We start from the raw sequence: 18,546 nt of genomic DNA on the forward strand, positions 1-18,546 counted from the left end.
GGAGACCTTTGGGGTTTCTTCACGCCGTCCTGCTCAGTGGACAAGAGTGGATTTGTCACATCTGATTTGTGGAATTGTTTGTTGGGAGTCCGTGGTCAGCTTTGGCAGTAAATGTGGTCCTGTTTCAAGGAGAGTATCTCCGTGCATGGCAGCTGCTTTGGTGTGACTGTAAAATAGCGTGTCTCTTTTGTGGGAACTGTGCTTAAAGGAGGGAATCACTTTTTTGACTCAAGGTTTTCACTCCTCCGATGTCGCAGAATTAGGAAAGCAAAGGTCACCTCAGGGTCATCAGAGGTGACCTCCAGAGCTGTAAATGGTTTTTGCTTTGTTCATAATCGGACATGAAGGCGTGAAAGAACGTGAAGTTTTGTGTCGTTTTCCTTTTCCCCACAAGTATCAGGAACACAAACTCTGCCCCCACTTTTCAAGGTGGATGTGGTTTCCTGGGAATCTTTCTTACTTGTTTTCCTGCTCTAAAATGTCTTGTCCTGAGGGGTTGGAGGCTTACTTTTCTTATTTGGGCATGAGAGAAATTTCTCACAGAAAGCCCTTAGTTGGAAATGAGGTTGAAATAAACGCAGCTTTGACCTGATTGATCAAAATCCCTGTGTCAGTGGCCAAGCTTTCATCCCGTTTTGAAATGACACTTGTGTAATTCTCTGGGTTGAGGAGCTGGTCTCCAGCTAGTTTCAGGATTTGAATCACTGTACTTTCGAACAGCAGGAGTTTTGCCTGTCTGTTTTCCAGCTCCTTTTGAATATGCCTGTGTGATTTCCAGAGGAGAATAACACCTGGGGGAAGGCTGGGTCCCCGCCCACAGATCCTTCCCTTCCAGCCTCTCGAGGCCTTCAGTAATACATTGAAATAGCAAGCAGTAGTTACCACCTGCAGGCAGAGGACGAAATGATGCTTCTAGAAACATTTGCAGGCAGCCTGCTCTCTAGCAATAGTAAAAGAGAGTTTGCGGCTCCCCACTTGTAAGCTGCTTGGAGTGCCTGAACTGCTTGATTTACAGATATTGCTGAGATGTGCAGGAGCATCAAATTCATTGTGTAGAGAAGAAAGAGGAGGGAGGCTTGCCCTTGGCATTTACTTACGTATGTACGGTAGAACACTTGAGCAGCAAAAAGAGAACCCTTGTGACAGAAAAACATTTGCAGCCCCTGAGAGCAGAGAGCATGAGCGCACGCAGCTTCTGGTGCACAGATGATGCTTTCTGTCCCTTGGGGACTCAGTGCAGCCCAATAGCACGCCACTCTCTTAATGTACAAGGATCAGAGTTCTTCCACCCTGTGCTGCTGCGTTAGTGCGCTGGACAAACTTAAGCGAGGAGCATTTCCCTCACAGAGCTTCATCTTTGTTGTGTGTAGATGGCAGCCAATGATACTGACATCCTTTTCAAAATGTCCTGAGATTAGTTGAAAAGTACAATATAATGTTCCTAGATTGTGTGTTATCGTTTTATCATTCATTAACGACAGGGTTTAGCAGATAGAGAATGCCAAACATTCCTAAAGAATGTGGGAGGTTGGTTTCTTTTGGCAAGCACACACAAACCAAGTCGTTTTCAGTGTCTGGTACTTGAAAGTACGTCTGCCTTGGCTGATACTTATCTTCTGGTTGTCTTTCAGAGTGCTGCTCCAGGAAGACCTGCAAGTCAGTGATAGCGAAGACAGCGATGACAACCAAGTCGGTTTTAGATGTTTTATACGCTGGGCGCGCAGACATGCCTTTAAATCATCAGGCCTTGTTGCGTTGTTCCGAATGCCTTAAGCTAACCTTTACTCTCATTCTCCTCCTTCTTTTTTGTGAACAAAACAGGTTGCTGACAATCCACTTGCTCCTCCAAGGTACAGCTTTGTTCTTGAACTAACAGCTAGACTAAATAAGAAGGGAAAAACAAACTACGTCTTAATATATGGGGTGCATGGGTAAGGGGTTCCTTGTTTCTCCTGTAGCTACAGGATTTGGTTTCTAGCTGCCCGAAGCTGCTGTTGAAAATTGGCGTTAGTTGTATGGGGTTTTACAGAAAGCTCCAATGAGAAATGAATAATCCAGGCATGCTGGATTTTTCTTATCAACCAGAATTATATTTCCCCAAGTTCTCTTGCCCTCCACCAGAGTATCTGAAGATCACCCTGGAGCCAAGGGGGTTCTCAGTTGTAGTAGTGCTGGGTGAGGTGTGAGTCCAGTTTTAGTTTAGAAGGAAGCCCAAAACAGCCAAGCAGGCGAAGAACGGAAAAGCGTTGGGTAGACTCACGGAGGCTGTTTCAGCTCCTCCTGATAAGGCAGCTCCTTATAAGTAGTTCCTGCCATGTATTGTTAGTCAGAAGCAATATTTAGGGTAGACGTAACGGCCACCTGCCAGTATTACAAGAAGTGGAGAAGCACAGAATTTTCAAGATTTTCAAGAAACTTGCCTCCAATCCATACAAATGTGTTGATTCTGACGTATGGAACAAGTTTCAAAGAGAAAAAAAAATATTCACAAGCCCATTTCGAAACAAAGGACTGCATCCAAGTCATGGCTCTTCCTCAGTTCCATTCACTCCTGTTGCCAGTGCTGGAGGAAAACACTCCTGAAGAGAGGAGAGTCTTGCAAAAACTGCTGGTGCTTGACGTGGTTGTTAAAGAAGCAGTTCCAGCACCTTGCCCAAGTAACACAGATGAATTGAAAACTTTATGGGAAGAATATAGAAAAGAGAAATCATCCTGGCGTGGATGTTTCTGTGTCATTAGCCTTTACGGCACCCTTTTCTTTTGAGGGATGAGGCTTTCAAAAGAGCACTTGCCAGTTTTGGTTCCTTTTTAAAATTCAGTTGGCTAAATGCAGCTGCAGACTGCAGCAGTCCTGCTCAGAGATTTCTCTGACCTGGTTATAGAGTTGGAGGTTTTATTACTTCTAGAGGTTTTTTATTCCGGTGCTTTATCTTTTGAGCATGGCACTGTATTCCTTGGCCTTATCCTTTCTCGTCTCAGTACCAAAACAGGGGTTTCAGTTTTAGTTTTGAATCCTGTCATGTCAATATAACAAGAAACTTCACCTATGCTGCTTTCTAATTTTATCTCATGGTGGCCTTGCAGTGTCCAACAGTCCCAGGCCAAGACTGTAGCATCAGCACATTCCAGCAGCTCGGAGTCAAGGAGCACCAGTGGCTCAGGGAGCACCAGTGACTCAGGGAGCACCAGTGACTCAGACAGCTCTTCAGACTCAGAGACAAGTGGCAGTGAAGCCAAGGAACCTTTGAGAGCGTCAGCGCCTGAGGTGAATGCAGATAAAATGCAGAGGCTGCTTAATACAGCCTCTTGCCTCAGCCTCCCCGCTGTCTGAATGCAGCCAGGACAGGAGACCTGAAATCCTCTCATGGCTCAGGTGTCCCTGTGACGTCTATGCTGCATCATCAGACTTTTCCTGCCCTTTGCTCCCCTTCTAGAATTGATCAATTCTATAACCCTTGTTAACAGCATAATTAGAGTTTTACCTGCTTAACCTTGAAGTGTTTGTCTAGCACTCCTTGAGGAATTAGTGACTTCACTGGCAAAACATAAGGAAGGCGCAGATGAGCAGCACAGCTCGTCTGGGGGTGTCTGGGACCCACCTCTGCTCACGGGGCTTTTCTGGGTGCTAAAGCTATGGACTGCTTCAGGATAAGACCACTTTCCTGATAGGTTAAGAGGAGCCCCTCTCTCAGTGCAGCTCCTGTGCACAAGTGACAGATTGAGCTTCTCCCAGATTGCAGCTGAAGTGATCAGACCTGCAGGAAGGGCTGGAATGTGCTTAGACTTGCTTCTGTTGGATTTGGCTCAGATAGTGCTGCACTGGCAATTCTGAGGCTTTTATTGGGAAAAGCAGACAAACAGAATGTGGTGCCTTAAGGTTTCATTACTGAGAGCATGCATTTTCTAAAAGTCTGCTGCGGAAGTGCTCGTGTCCCATGGTTTCAGACAGTTCCTCCAGCTTGCAAAACGTTCTCAGGCCAGTGGGAAGGGAAGCGCATGCCTATATCCTATGGACCACAGCTGATGTAAGCAGTCTGCTGACAGTTTTGAGGTGCTCTCATAAAGCCCAGACACCCTATAATTTATTTCTTCCCCCTCCGCCAGCCCTAGCTTTCCTGTCTTTTACCTGAGAAGCACCTCAACGGGGAAAATTTTATGTGCAGAAAACAGACTTTGAAAAGGAGTATCTTTCTCATCTTGCATCTACGTGCTTTACCATCCAGCAGTTCAGTTACAGACTTTGCCCTTTGCAACGTGGGTGTCTTTGGAAGGAAGCAGATGTTATGTGCTTCTCTTCTTTTACCAAATGCTGCCTGCTTTGTCCTGAGAACCCTCCATTGAAAGACCCTTCTTGCTCCAGTGAAGTTATTTGCCACTGTTTGCCAATGATCAGCTATTTGCCACTGATGGTTTATCCTTGTTTTATACAGCAAACTGTTCATCCATGATGCTCGAGGAGCAAGTTAGTGCACACGGCCTGTTTGTTTATAGTTAGTTCTTCCCATGCAAAAGCACAGACTTTGACCTACAGGCCATAGTTCCTTCTTCTTCTTAAACAGAAGTCTAGTGTTTGGAAAACCTAATGAAAACCCCTAAACCCATGGGGAAACAAACTGGGTTTTAAACCGGTTTTCTAGGTAGTTTCACTCAAAGAAAGTTGAGGACATGTCTTGTTTATCGACGTGTTCTACAGCGAGTTGAATGTGGATAGAGAAGAAAATCACAGCGGAAGGGACCCAGGAGTCTCGGTAAACCTTTCATGTAGTAGAGGCTGTCTTTTTGGAGAAGAACTGTGGTTCCTCTTGGAAGCAGAGTTGTGACTGAGGAGAACTGATGTGGGCAAGAGCATAGCTGTGCTCTGGTGTCCAGACAATGAGCTACACATTTGAGTGATGCTGACACACACATGGTAGTTTCAGCATGGGTCCTAGAGAATTGTGTCTGATTTGCAGCTTCTGTTGTCTGGTTCAGGGTTAGTTGGCTTTACTGTAATATGTCAGACTGCTGTTAGATTAGGCAGGGCTTGTAGCAATCCCATTCTGTTATCTGACTGACTCCAGAGGCCTTCAGACCTCGGTCATTGCTTATGCCTTGCTTGATGCGGAGGGAAGCGTGTGTTGGGCTGTGTAGGCAGAGGAGTGGGAAGAGGCCGGACTTGATGTGCTATACAATTCTGGTAAATGGTTTTCTCATGGTTAAACCACAGGAGCCTGACAGCCGACCTGTCAGACTGCAGAGAGGTGTGACAGCTGGCACAGGTTCTTGTCGCTTTGAAAGCAGTGCTGCGTGCAGGAAGTTTTGCGCAAACGTTGCGAGGACAGCACCTAATCTGTTTTTACAGTTGACGCTCTTTATAGATGTTGTCTCAGTTTGCAGCAGGGTTGGTTAGTGGCAAACAAAGATGAAGCTTTCATGTAGACTGGTGTCTTAGTGAGTGACAGGCAGGGCTAGCAGTGATCCAGGAGTGCTGTGCAAGACGTTTGACTGATCCTGTGGAGAAATGGGGTCCGTGTTTCTGAAGCAGATGTCGATGTGCACATGCTAGAGCATCCCCACGGTCTCATGGTCTCTCAAGCTCTTTCAAACAGTTGAAAGAGGAAATTTTCCTGGGTTCTAGTAAGCTGTGCTAGAAGGAAAATAGCTCATGAAGACCTCAGTCTTTCATCTCTCCTTTCTCTTTTTGCCTGCAGCCTGACCCACCAACTTCCAGTAAGTGGCAGCCTGGCAACTGCCTAACCAAGGTAAGCCCACCCTTCTCCCTGCAACCCATTTAAAAGCAGCACAGTATCTGAAATGCCTGCTAGAGTGTGCAGTCATTTGTGCTACCCGTTTAATGTCTGTTGTGGGAGAGCACCTTGTCTGCAGTTTGGGGGGGTGCCCCGAAGAACTAACCCAGCCATCCCAGTTTGTGCTTTTCAGTTTTGTCCATGGGTGCCCCTTCTGCTGCCATTAGCCAAGTAAGCTCAGTCTGAGTAGCATAGCCTTTTCCTGTGTGGAGTAGTCTGAAACAGTTGTGATTGCTTGCTTACACAAAGAGAAAGGAATTCTGCAGGCTTGAACTGTGTTATTCCTTAGGGGCGATGGTAGAAGCTTCGTGCCTTTTGCTTTTCCATAAATGCAGGCTTTTAACTGAAGCAGGTTCACTGACAGTAACAACCATCCCTAAACCCTGCTTTGGATCTCAGTGCTTGGATAAATACATAGAAGGTTTCTTTGGCTTTCCCTGGAGCTGTCGTGGTTCTAGCAGTGAACAGACATACGTGAAAAGACACGTATGTCCAGTAAGGGGCTTTCCAGACACATCCTTGCAGAGTCCTTCTGCTGTAATAGTTGCTTTCCTTTGAATTAAAGGCAGCCCTTTATTTAGCAAAGATAGTAATTGCTCACAAGTGGTTTTTGGAAAGCTATCTATCTCCCAAAGGGGACTGTGAATAAGCTTCCAGGCAGGCACAGAGAAAGTTGGCTGCAAGCCTTATGGTGGATGGGTATTCGCTATGGATATTTCTGTGCCTGTATACCTTTTTGGTGGTCCGCACCAAGCGGGTAGCTTAGCATGTGTAGGTGAATAAGCCTGGTTCCCATGTGGGTTTAGTTTAGTCTTGGCATTTTCTGAACTTCCCATAGTTGTAGGGGAGAATTCAGGAGGGTGGGGAAATCGTGAAGAAATTTGAGAGACCCCAGCAGTCCCCCTTGTGCAGAGCAGTGGGGGAAAGGTGAAGAGGCAGTAAATCTGTCACTTCTCCTGCTGCCTCAGAAGACCCAAGGCAGGAGCTGTTTGATCTTAGACATGTCCTGCCTGGCAGTCTGAGCGTCTGACTTCAGGACCCCCCCCCTCAGAGCCTCACTGTCTGTATTATGTAAGCATGCATCTGTCCTTGGAGGCTCATCACAGCCAGCTAGGTCAGTACAGCTGTCAGACACCTTTTGCAGCAGTGTGGAGCTCAACCTGAGAGACAGTTGAAGGTCATGATCTGGAGCCTTGCCCTGAGCACACTGCCAAAGGTAGACTCGGTGCTGCACGCAGCCCACTGAGCTCTGTGATAGTGACATAAACCTGGATGTACTCTTGGGAGGGACACAAAGTCCTAGCATGCTATTGGCTATTGACAGCCAGTGGATAACGCTGACTGATAAGTGCAGGTTCTTTTACATTTTCTTGGCTTGTAGCAAAGTATTCTGAAGATTTTCATTCATGTGAGCTGATGATTTTTGATATCTTGTACTTTTCCATCCAGGGAGTGTAATTGAAAAGTAGTATTTATTACCTCTCTACCTTAATGGTTCCTGTTGGAAGACAGTGGCAGCAATTTTAACTGACTCTTAAAATTTCATCTAGATCATAGTTTTGTTAATAAACCCAAAAACCCCTGCACATCTGAATGCAGCGTTTTCCTTCCCTTTGATAAGACTTATCAAAACCCCCAACTGTCTGCAGTTCATGACTACATCAGGAGGAATCTGAATACATTTCTGTATAATTCATACCAAGTAGAAGAAAAAAAGCCCAGCCAGAACAGATGCAATGCTTATTTTGAGCAATGGAAGTGCCTTAATTTTGATTACTATTAGCCGCAAGAGGTTGAGCAGTTCCATCTCTGCCACTACAAAATATCCAAGCAGAAGGAGATAAAATGTCATCTTAGGATACTGCTCAGTGAACCTGAAATCTGTATCTGCTGTGGTCTGGGTTTCCACTTTGTTGGTTCCACTATCTTTTCAATACTTCTAACAAGAATTGATCAAACTTAGCTGCATTGGTTTATACTTTACGTGAACTTTAAAAACCTGAGTGATTTGGTTTTCTTTCTTCCTGTTAGAGGAAAGCGGTGGACGAAGAGACGAATAGGAAGAAACTGAAATCAGAGAAAGAAAAAAAATCACTGAACTCTTCACCTAAGAAAGACTCCAAGAAACTGAAGTGAGTATACGGTGGTGGAATGGCAGAAAGATGCACGAAAGTGAGTGTGTCTTAAACAAGGAACTGTATCTTCTGTCCTCACACATTTGCTTATAACGTAATGTGCCTCCTGAGGCTTCATCTGCTGAAGATTTGTCTTTAACTCCTGGAACCCACCAGGTGGCTGTGGGAATGGAATTTATTCACCTTATTATTTGTTGCAGGTGTGAAGTGATACTTGGGTGTCACCTGTTTCCGATCCCTTCTTAATGCTGAGGATTATGGTTCTAACCATTCAAGAATAAGCTGATGTTTCAGTGGCCGATCGTCCTCCCATTCATGCTGTTCGCTGCTGCACAAGCGTTGAATGTTGTGGCATTTGTCCAGATTTCTAACCGTCGAGATGGACATGATTTTAAACGCTTCCCATCCTGCAGCTTCCGTTGCCGTCTGCTCTGTTCCATGTATTGCGCATAGCTCGGGATATCTCTTTACGCTGCAGGAAATGTAATTGCCAGTTGTGCCCATATTGCTTGTCCTTTTAAGCTGGTAGGCAACTATTTGCGCTGCTGCCTTTTGGACCAGATGCAGGAAACACATTTGTGCCAACCAGATTTGTTGGTTGAGTTCCATACAGTGCGGTAGACTGCCTGCCTGCTGGGATGCAGGAGTCATTCCCCTTCTCCAAACCTCCGTGGAGGCAATCTGTCAGCAGGTGATTGCTCTAGATGGTCTGGGGGGTGTTAGCTGTTCTATGGGGAGTGGCGTCTGCTTGTTCTGCATGGTAGTTGAGGTGTTTCAGGGGATGGCAAGAGAACTTGCTGTCTAGCTGAAGATGCCCCTGCTCATTGCAGAGGAGTTGAACTAGACAAGTGTTAAAGGTCCCTTCCAAACCAAACTACGATTCTATTCTGTGATGTTTGAACTCTCAGAGAGTTCATTATTTCTGCTTTCATGAGAAACAGAAGTAGCCTTAAAATGCTTTCTAGGCAGGTGGCGAGCATTTCCCTTCTCCACTAAAATCATCTTGTTGGTTTTGTCTTTTTGTATCTGTGACTTAATGGGCAGACAAGCGTGTGTTTTGAATCATGACTCTGTCTGGAATTTCAGGGGGCCTTTATGGCCGGGAATTTCTCCTTTATTCCAGCATAGCGTTTGCAGTGCTTCTAATGGATGTGCTGAGATTTCCCCTATATAATTTGCGTAATTTGTGCTACCAGCATTTTGGCTAGATCTTTGCTAGAGCAAATGCTTCCAGGCGCATGTCTTCAAATGGGAGGCTTGCGCATCAGTCATGGGCTACTGCATTAAATTCTTGCTTGTGGCTTGAATTTGAGGCATTGCCTTGGATTGGTATAGCGTTGAGGTTTGTGGCCTGAAAATACGAATAATCTGCTTTTCTGCCAAGAAAATAGAGACGTACTCTTAAAGCGCTGAAACGCTGGGCTAACGTTTAGTTGGGTGGTATTTCAGCTGGTGTAATAACGGAGGGGCTTTGACACTGGGGTTCATTCCTCCCTTTTTCTCAGTGAAGGCAAACCCCATGTTCCGGCTTTGGGAGTGAAAGGAGAATATGTATTTTGGAGGAGAGAGGGCACTGGATCAGGTCAGAGGGTGCTGCTGTGCTATAATCCTCTCTGGAGCTGTAACAAGGCAGTGAAGTTAGGGAGCATGAGTGCAGTGAGTAGGGACTGTGCCATGGGAAAAGTGGGTTGTGGAGCAGGGGAGAGGACTGTCTCATGCACAGCAGAATGAAGCCAGATGCGCAACGTTACACTTCAGTCTTTTCTCTGGGTTTAGCTTAATTTCCTCCTTGTGATGTTGCAGTCCATGAGGTGGAATGCACTGCTGAGTATTTTTGTGTAAACTTTGAGAAGCTGAATCAAAGTGATGGAAAGGAGCAGTTGTGAAACAAGGTTTAGAATTATTTGGTGTTGCTTCGAGCTGCCGGAGTTCCCTTGTATTGCTAACTTCAGATGATCAGAAATCTGCTATGCCACCATATTCTTAAATGTGATAGTCCCTGCCATTCAAAAAGTGCAACATTTTAAATCTCTGACTTGAACCCTCTCAGTCTTGTGAGTGTTGTCTAGTTGAGCAGGCAAGTCTTAAAGGAACAGTTCGGTTTAATTCTGTCCAAGTGTGTACAGGATCAAGTGTCAGGGTGAGTATCTGTAACCATAGAAGACACCTCCTACCGTAATGGGGCAAGAGAGGCAGTGCTGCAGTTTATTTGCCCTGTTGGCTGATTTCTCCCAGAGAACTGACTGTCTCTGTCTTTAAGTAAAAAGCGGCTGTGTTGGAGGGATGCCTTTTTTGCAATATCCTGCTATCCTGGTTATAAATTTGTATTCCAAGGACAAGTCCTGGGGCTTAATTCTACTTGAAAAGCAACTCGCTTGTCTGTTGTTAGCAGCTGAAGATGTGGTATCTAATGCACACTGAAATTTCATTTTGCCTTTGTTGGATTCTTAATGTCATCTTCACTTCCAGAGAGATTTCAGCATCATCGGTACATGATGCAACGAATTTTGTAAAAATTCACTACATTATTGATGCACCGTATTCATCCCAATTGCTGAATGCTCTTCCCGTCTCCAGAGCATCAAACTCCAAGGCTTCATATGAATACTGGAAGAAAGATTTTCAACCTCCACCACTGCCACCACTGTGTCCTATACCTCCTGCACCAAAGTCAACAAAGGTGGCCCAGAAGAGACGCAGAAGCCAGAACGACGAGCTGTCTGCCATCGCCAACACAACCAAGACCGAGAGCAACAACAAGGATCCTTTGATCTGCAAGCACCGCAAAGTGCAGAGTAATGAAGCTGAACTATCAAAGGATATCAAGGTAGGTATCTGTTATAACTAACAGGAAGTTCCCTGCAACCCGTGGGTGCTGCGTGATTCTCTTTAGAAGCATGCTCTGAGGATATAGAAAAGGAAAGAAGATAAACCAGCCACCAGAGAAAGCTCTCTGAGGCATTTTGCCCCTTTCACGGCTATCTGTAACCGTACGTCACTAGCCCAGAAGCCTACACTGTAACTTCTCTGCTGACTTGCCATCGTTTGTTTGCATCTCATTTAGTGGAGCTTAGTGAGAAGAGGTGCCCGTGTAAAAACCAAAGGCATCGTGTTGATGGCAGTAACTGTTTCTGACTGTAGGCAACTGCAAGTACAATACTGGTGTAAAATAAGGGTGTTTACAAAAGGGAAAAGTGGGCTGCTTAAAAATAAGAAACATACAACCCGCGTGTAAGGTTTTCATAGTATCATAGAATGGTTTGGGATGGGATGGAGCATTTACCACTTCTTTGGGCAACCTGTTTCAGTGCCTCACCATCCTCACAATTTGCTTATGAAATTGTTAGTGATCCTTGCAGCTGGATCTTTGCATTTTTGGGTTGTAAAATTCAGTTGTCTTCCTATTTACTAGTGACTGGGTGGGTGTGCTCTAGTATGTTGTGTGAGTCAAGCCCGACTGTGCTCGCTCTATCAGCTGGCTTCTAACTGCTTGCTTTTTCCTTATAATGTAGTTGGTAATGGAGAATCAACGATTTTGTGGTTAAGCTGGAAATAAGTGTGAATGGATATTACCTCTTGCTGCCTTGGTTAGTGAAAGGTTTCCTGAAAAATGTGCTGCTTGCAGCCTTACTGCTATCTTAGCCATTGTGCAAGGAAAGCTGCTACTTAATTTCCCCATGCTTGGGAAAAGTATTAATGATGTGAATGGTATTAAGCCTTTCTACTAGCAGTCAGGTAAGAAGCCAGGTTTTCATTTCCATTATTGGAGGAGGTGCTGGGGAAGTAGGTTAGAAGACAGGTAGAGCCTGGGAGATAGACTATGCCTGGGACAAAAAAATATTTCCTATTGAAATTCAGGAAAGGCAAGCTTTGGAATCGTTTTCGACATCTCTCTAAGCAGATTTATCTGTATTCTGTGATTTGTCAGGGATCTGCCGGACACGTCACAAAACTTTTCCCAGTGCCTTCTTTGCCAAATGGTACCTCCCGGCCAAAGAGACCTCAACTCAAGTTTGAAAGGTAAGGTTTTGTCTTACACCCGTCATCTGTACTTTGTAAAGCCACCAGGCCAGCCTGGCCCTGCAGCTACCCTGGCTTCTGCCTTAATAGGCATTTCTCTGGGGAGGAAAGAGAGAAGGAGAGGTGTCGGCGACTTGCCCTGTACTGTCTTCTCATGTCTGGGACTTACCCCACCTACCCCAAAGCAAAGGTCTAATTACAGCATTTCTTGGACTAGAAGCACTACTCTAGAAATTAGTTACTTTTTCACTCTGAGAGGAGGTACCTCTTGTGCCTGCCTACAAATGATAGGTTTTGATTTGCCTCCTTCTTGGCAAGTGGTAAACTACTCTGTGACAAGGTGCTGGGCAGGCAGGTAACTTTTTCTGAGAGGGCATGACTCTTTACTTGCTCGTTTTGTTAGTGCACGACTGGTTGTGTGCCATTTGCACGGTGAATAGTTTATCCCACTGCCTTTTCCCTGTTTTCTGTTTTTCCTCTCTGTGTCCCAAATTCAGACATCTGAAGTATCCAGCAGAATACTACGCAGAAGAGGCCAGGAGGCTGAAACACAAAGCTGATGCAATGGTAAGTTTTGGCTCTGTGCTAGAAATGTAAAGCAGCTCATGCATTGGGAGCCAGTATTTGTGTTCATGTGCATAAGGATTCACCAGTTAAAATGACTTCCCATACTCCAAACTTGGAGTCTGTTCAAGTCATATGTGGGGATGCTGTCTTTGTTTCCCAAAATGTTCAGACATTTCCCTTTGTTATAAACACATCTAGAGAACATGCCTCAAGAACAGGATTTAGAGCAGATGTTGTCTGAGGTTAGCAGGCCACTTTGCTTTGCAGAGCTATGACAAAGCCCTTGTCAGAACAGTTATAGGACAGTTTACCCTGAAATGTCACGATCCTGACAGTAATTGTGTTGCTGGTGGACAAGACTTGGAAGTGCCCTTTGCAGATGTAAGCAGCTCTCTTCTTTATGTGCAGTTTAGCAGTGTACATGAAGTAGTGTAGTTTTTGCTAGTTAGGCCTCAGTCAGATAATTTACATATGCTACTTGCCATTTACCTGTGAAAATGAAGTGAGGGAACCTGCCTTTCACGAGGCAGGCCTCCAAGACCAGACAGTAATATCCAAAAACTGTACAGATAATAAATACTTGGGGAAACCATTGGTCAAGAGGAAGAGCTACAAACAGCCAGAGCACACCCAGACCACATTAACTGTCACCTGGAGGCCTGGCCCGCATCTTTTTCTTCCTTCAACTCCTGACTTACTAGGGAGAAAAAGGGAATGTGGGTACACTTGAGACATTTGGGTACACTAAGCCATTTTTGTCGTAATCTAAAAATGAGAATATTCTTCCCAATAGACTGACAAGATTGCGAAGGCCTTTCAGTACCTAGAATCTGTCCTTTTCTTCATCGAGTACGGAATTGCCTTGGAAGCGAATGCACAGAATTTCGCCTACAAAATATTCCAGGACACCACAGATTTCATCAAGTAAGCAGTTTTCAAAGCAGCATGTTTGGAGGGGAAGGGTTAGTTGCATTGCTTGTTTGCACCTGTGGCAGCTGTGGGTTCCCACCATGGAGCAGAGTTCAGGTTGCTGTACAAGCACGAGACAGGCCATGCAAAGGCACCAGAGACAAATCCTTTGAAATGGTTCAGCATTGCTTATCGGAAGAAGTAGGCGCCATGTCCTCTTGAGCATTTGAGCCTTGCAGCTGAGGTACACCAGAGAACACCGGTTCTGACAAGAAAGGGCATGAAGGGATTTTTCCTTTATCCAGACCTGAAGTTGCTTTTGCATGCGAGCTCAGTAGCATTTCAGTTTTAAAAAGCAAAGCAGCAATACAGCATGTGGAAGAGCAGTCAGTGCCCCAGAGGTCTTGCAACTTGATTGAAGGCAGACTTTACTGGTTTCTGCCATGTGTTTTTCTACCAGTACGCTTTATTGGGGCTTCTTTTAGCAACCTTCCCCATTTAGTTTCAGAGCCATAGTAGATATATGCAGGTAGTATGACATACACGGGCCGTGTGACATGTACAGGCAGCACAACCTGAGGAACCATGTATTGGATAGGAGGGAGACAGGTATCAGTTTATTCCTATTGAAATGAGGGGATGTATGAGTGTGTTTGAGAGTTGATTTGATGCCTTGCCTCACAGCTGAAACAGCTGTCAGGTTTTTCTGTCATAGCCTGCAAACTTTTAAAAGGAATTGTTTGCTTTCTGCTCTTGAAGGACTGTATTTCCCAGCTGCTGCTGTTGCTTTGCTTTGCTTTCAGAAAGCAGAGTTGCTTGGCTGTGTTTTACCAAGCGACGCATTTCCTCTAAGATGTCTGCCCCAGGCCATTAGGTGGCCCATGGGGAACATCTACTTGAAGGGGTGCTGCCTGTTAATCGTGTAAGAGGAGAGTGAGTCACATAAGAGGCCGTTATCTGTTCCTGTGGCATGGAAAACAAGGCGTTTTGAGACAGTCCTCTGCTCAAGGTCATAAAAGCACTTGGTGCCAGGACTAAGACCTCAGGGCATGTTCCCTGACTTTTGGACCAGCCTTTGAGATAATGGCATGCACTGTTTTCTCCTATAAAGAGCGGGCCATCAGATCACTGACGGCTGACAAGGTTCTCCTTCTTTTGTTTCCTTAGATTCATCATGACGCTAAAATACTGTATGAGCCCCTCAGCACCTTCACATGAAGAAATCTTTACCGTGTTATGGTGCGTAACTCTTTTTCTGTGCCTTCGTACTTTTTAGACTTGATCGAGTGAACGACTCATTACTTTCAGGGGAAAAGGAATGAGTGAAATGGGAATCAGGGTTCTGCAAGGAAGAAATCCTCACACTTGAAAATCCAGACTGAACTGGAACACCTCTAGTGTGAGCCAACATATCACAAGGGACCACACGTGGAAGGCACAGGCTCTAAAATCTGATATTCTGGTAACTCGAGAGCACCTAAGGGCTTTCACCTAAGGTGAAAGAATGCAATTTGGCTGCTCATGTTGGAGCCACCTAACTGAAGCTGTAGCTTGAACGTAGCTGAGGCACGTGGCTGCAGGGGGGCTTACTCAGCCTGTGGCACCTGTAAGAGGCTGGGCACCTGTTTATATGAAAGACCAGACCCCGCCCTCGTTTGGTTTCTTTCCCCTTGTGATTATTTCACAGTGACTTTTTTAAAGATAGGCAGAAGGAGGAGAAATCCCGAGCTTTCTGGACTTTGCAGCAGAGCTGAGGCATGCCTGCCTGCGTCCCGCAAGGCTGCTGACTGCTGAGCAGGCAGCAGCAAGCGTGAATATTGACCAAGCTTGGGTGTGTTTCTGTTGACAGCATGCGCTGCCTGTCCCTTCTGAACATGGCCCTGTTCCGTGGCAAAAAAGAGACTGCAGCAAAGTATTCCAGCATTCTGAACGACCACTTCAAGGTAGGGCACGCGTAACTGAGCTGCCAGATGCATGGCTGCGCTAGTTACTGATGGCAGCTGAGCAGCCCAAATCTAACAAGAGTTCTTTTCTTGCTGCAGAGATTTCCCACAAAAGCACCTTCTCCGTCTGTTGCAAGGTAAGATTTGAAAATACATGGTTGTAATGTGCCCATAAGGGTGTGAGTGAAAACAGCAGCTGGAGTATTTGAGTTGCAAGCTGCATGTGAGAGTGCCTTTCCATTGGCTCTTTCTTGCCACCTGAAATCTACTGTTAGGGGCCATGAGTATGTTTCTGCTCTCTCTTTCCCACCTCTTCTTGTTGGGAAGAGGTTTTCTTTGTTACGAGGTCCAGAGTTACCGTGTATCAGGAGGCGGAGCAGGTCTTTACCAAAGAAGTGGTCAGAGGAGCAAAGAAGGTATCATCACTAGGCTGTTTCAAAGCCCTTGTTGTCATCTTTGTTCTGTTAGAGATCCTTTGATACTTAGTGAGATACCCTTCCTGTCTTCCTGGCCACTGTCCGGTAGGGTCGTGCCTTCACCCTGTGGAAGCATAACTTTGAGGTGATACCTGAATATTTGTCTCTTTAGCTCAGTCACCAATTAAGAAACTCATTTTCTAATTTGTGAGTTCTAGAGCATGTTGTCCTTTCTAGGTATCTGCAGCAGTGTTGCTGTGTATGTGGCAGCGAAAGTTAAATGTTCATGATGGTGTTTCTTTCTCCTGCAGGAGCACAGGCATGCCTTCTCCATCGTTTCCAATGCCGTCTCCTACCACTTCTCAGCGGGGAGCTGGCAACTGCAGTGGCAACAGTATATGCTCTTCAACCACCGTCTCCTCCGATATCCCAGACATCACCTATTCCTACGTCAACATCACTTCCTATGTTCTCTCTGCGCTTAATAATTGGGAACGAGCTGATGCACTGATCCTGAAGAATCAGGGTGAGCTTTTGCCCTCTGGCTTTTCTGTCTTTTGTGTTGTGTTTGTACATATGTGCATGCCTAAATTCTAACAGTGTAGCAAGCACCATACCTAAAGATCAAAGCATTACATACAGACAGCTATGGCATGTTGGCAGAGATGCCAGATGATGATATATTGATGAGTGTTGCCATTTAAAGGTTGGCTCGGCATCCTCAAACGTCTAAGAGCTAAGGGGTGAGCGTATCAAGTGCAGGGAACCAGCCAACTTGCATTTCCTGGTAACACAAGAGGCATAAGGAGTTTTTTGCTCTTTACTTTTCCCTTTGGGATGCGTTGGTTTGCTGAGTGGGTTCACTTTCACTAGAATCATTTTGGCCTGCAGCCCTGTGCTTTTGTTGGTCAATCTTCCAGGTAGTTTTGTCTTGAGAGCAGTGGGGCTGGCATCACCCTGTAACAGAGAGGCTGAGCTGCCCTTGAACTGGAGTTCTTCTGGGGCACATGATCAGTATTTGCCGGTAGCATCTCCTGACATTGCTGCTACTTTTTGTGTTTTACAGTTTTGTTGTTAAAAAGATTGTACTGTCCTGTGGTGCCGCGACAGGTACAAGCAGCAGTGAATGCTCAAAAGCCCTAGATTGGGTGCCTTCAGTGTGTAACCTGCTATTCCACGTGGCATTTGCAGCCATTGCAGTCATTTTCCATAAACCACAGCTTTCTGAGCTGCTGTGGGTGAAGGGGTGTAGTGTCACAATCTGTTGGCAAACTCAGAAAAACCCAAAAAGACCAATGTGCCTGGCTCAGTTGCTGGAAGGTTGTAAAAATTCGCTAACGAGGCAGTGGCTGGAATTCAGAGAATACTCCCGAAATGTTCCTTACACAGCTGAGCAGAAATTTTCAGCCTCCAATCTTTGTGTGTAAAAAAGGAGAGCCGAAAGGTACTCTGCAACATGATTGAGACTGGAGGGACTAAGGGACTGGGAAAAGCCCATGTCACTGGAAGGCAGGTCCTACAGGAACGTCTCAGAAAGGTGACCGGAAAGGAACAGGTGGGCTGATTTCCCATAACTTGCTGTCACCTGCAGAGAAGATTGCCAGTACAGAGCAGGGTGTGCGGCCTGACGGCACCTCCCAGCAGCCTCAGATAGGCTACAAGAGCCGTCTCCTACCTGTGCAGGAGAAGGAGCATGGTGCCTGAAGTTGGTGGGAGGATAGGAGCACTACCTTAACCCTGCCTCAAGTGCCCAGCTAAAAGCAACTCAAATTAGAGCTGTATAGCCTGTCAAGCCTTAGAAATGTTTAAACCTGTTCAGTTGAGAAATCGTGATGGCTCCAGGGTTTGAGGATGGATGAAAGGAAAGGGCTGTTCTGACAGCTGTGTGTGCTTCTGGGCATCCTTCAGAAAGACGGTCAAATCTGGCCGGTTCAACATCTGGAGGAGCATGTGGCAGGGACTGGGGTGTGAACACCCAGACTTCTCCCCCCTGCTGTGGAGTCTCAATGTCCTTTTACAGGCACTGGGGGAGGTGGTTCAGTGTGTATGCACACGCGAGTGCCTTTTCCTCTCGTATGCCCTGCCGTGCGTGCTTGTTAACACTTCCCAGCCTTCTAATACCGCTGAGCTGTCTGTATTAACCACGTGTTTAACGGGACTTCCCAAGTGACAGTGTGCTGCTGTTGTTCCTCCGTGCCTCTTGTGTGAAACCAACCAAATGTTTTCTCTCTTTTTTTTCCAGAGTTTTTTGGGGAACTCGGCGCAGCATCGGAGGAGCTGTCACTGACCAGCAGCTTGATCAGACTAGTCCGCTATGTTAGACAGGGTTTACACTGGCTGAGACTGGAAAACAACATGCCTTAACTGGTGCTCAAGTTACTTAAGTTGGTTGTTCTTCTTCTTCTTAAGTAGCTGGAACAACTTCTTCTTCTTAGGTACCTCGACCAACTTCTTAGGTACCTGCAACAACTTCTTAGGTACCTGCAACAACTTCTTAGGTACCTCCCAGCACTTCTTAGGTGCCTGCAACCACTTCTTAGGTGCCTGCAACCACTTCTTAGGTGCCTGCAACCACTTCTTAGGTGCCTGCAACCACTTCTTAGGTGCCTGAAACCACTTCTTAGGTGCCTGCAACCACTTCTTAGGTACCTGAAACCTCTTCTTAGGTGCCTGAAACCTCTTCTTAGGTGCCTGAAACCACTTCTTAGGTACCTCCAACAACTTCTTAGGTACCTCCAACAGCTTCTTAACTGCCAGGAACAACTTCTTA

At 45.8% G+C, this 18,546-nt stretch overlaps 1 protein-coding gene across 1 annotated transcript in view; it reads left to right on the forward strand.

Moving 5' to 3' along the window:
• The window catches only part of LOC133264974 (AF4/FMR2 family member 1-like), a 29,272-nt gene extending 11,792 nt beyond the window's left edge, over positions 1–17,480 (forward strand). The window contains exons 8-19 of the mRNA XM_061445171.1: positions 1,632–1,689; positions 5,691–5,741; positions 7,818–7,918; positions 10,499–10,748; positions 11,850–11,941; positions 12,439–12,508; positions 13,302–13,432; positions 14,585–14,656; positions 15,267–15,371; positions 15,462–15,497; positions 16,088–16,302; positions 17,368–17,480. Of these exons, the coding sequence (XP_061301155.1) occupies positions 1,632–1,689; positions 5,691–5,741; positions 7,818–7,918; positions 10,499–10,748; positions 11,850–11,941; positions 12,439–12,508; positions 13,302–13,432; positions 14,585–14,656; positions 15,267–15,371; positions 15,462–15,497; positions 16,088–16,302; positions 17,368–17,480 (1,294 nt within the window). The remainder of the gene's footprint in view (positions 1–1,631; positions 1,690–5,690; positions 5,742–7,817; positions 7,919–10,498; positions 10,749–11,849; positions 11,942–12,438; positions 12,509–13,301; positions 13,433–14,584; positions 14,657–15,266; positions 15,372–15,461; positions 15,498–16,087; positions 16,303–17,367) is intronic.
• Positions 17,481–18,546: the final 1,066 nt, after the last annotated feature.

The sequence above is a fragment of the Pezoporus flaviventris genome, unplaced genomic scaffold, assembly GCF_033815535.1.
Source record: "Pezoporus flaviventris isolate CSIRO_AGI_PZ_B2104156 unplaced genomic scaffold, CSIRO_AGI_Pfla_v1 ptg000002l, whole genome shotgun sequence".
Taxonomy (NCBI): Eukaryota; Metazoa; Chordata; class Aves; order Psittaciformes; family Psittacidae; genus Pezoporus; species Pezoporus flaviventris.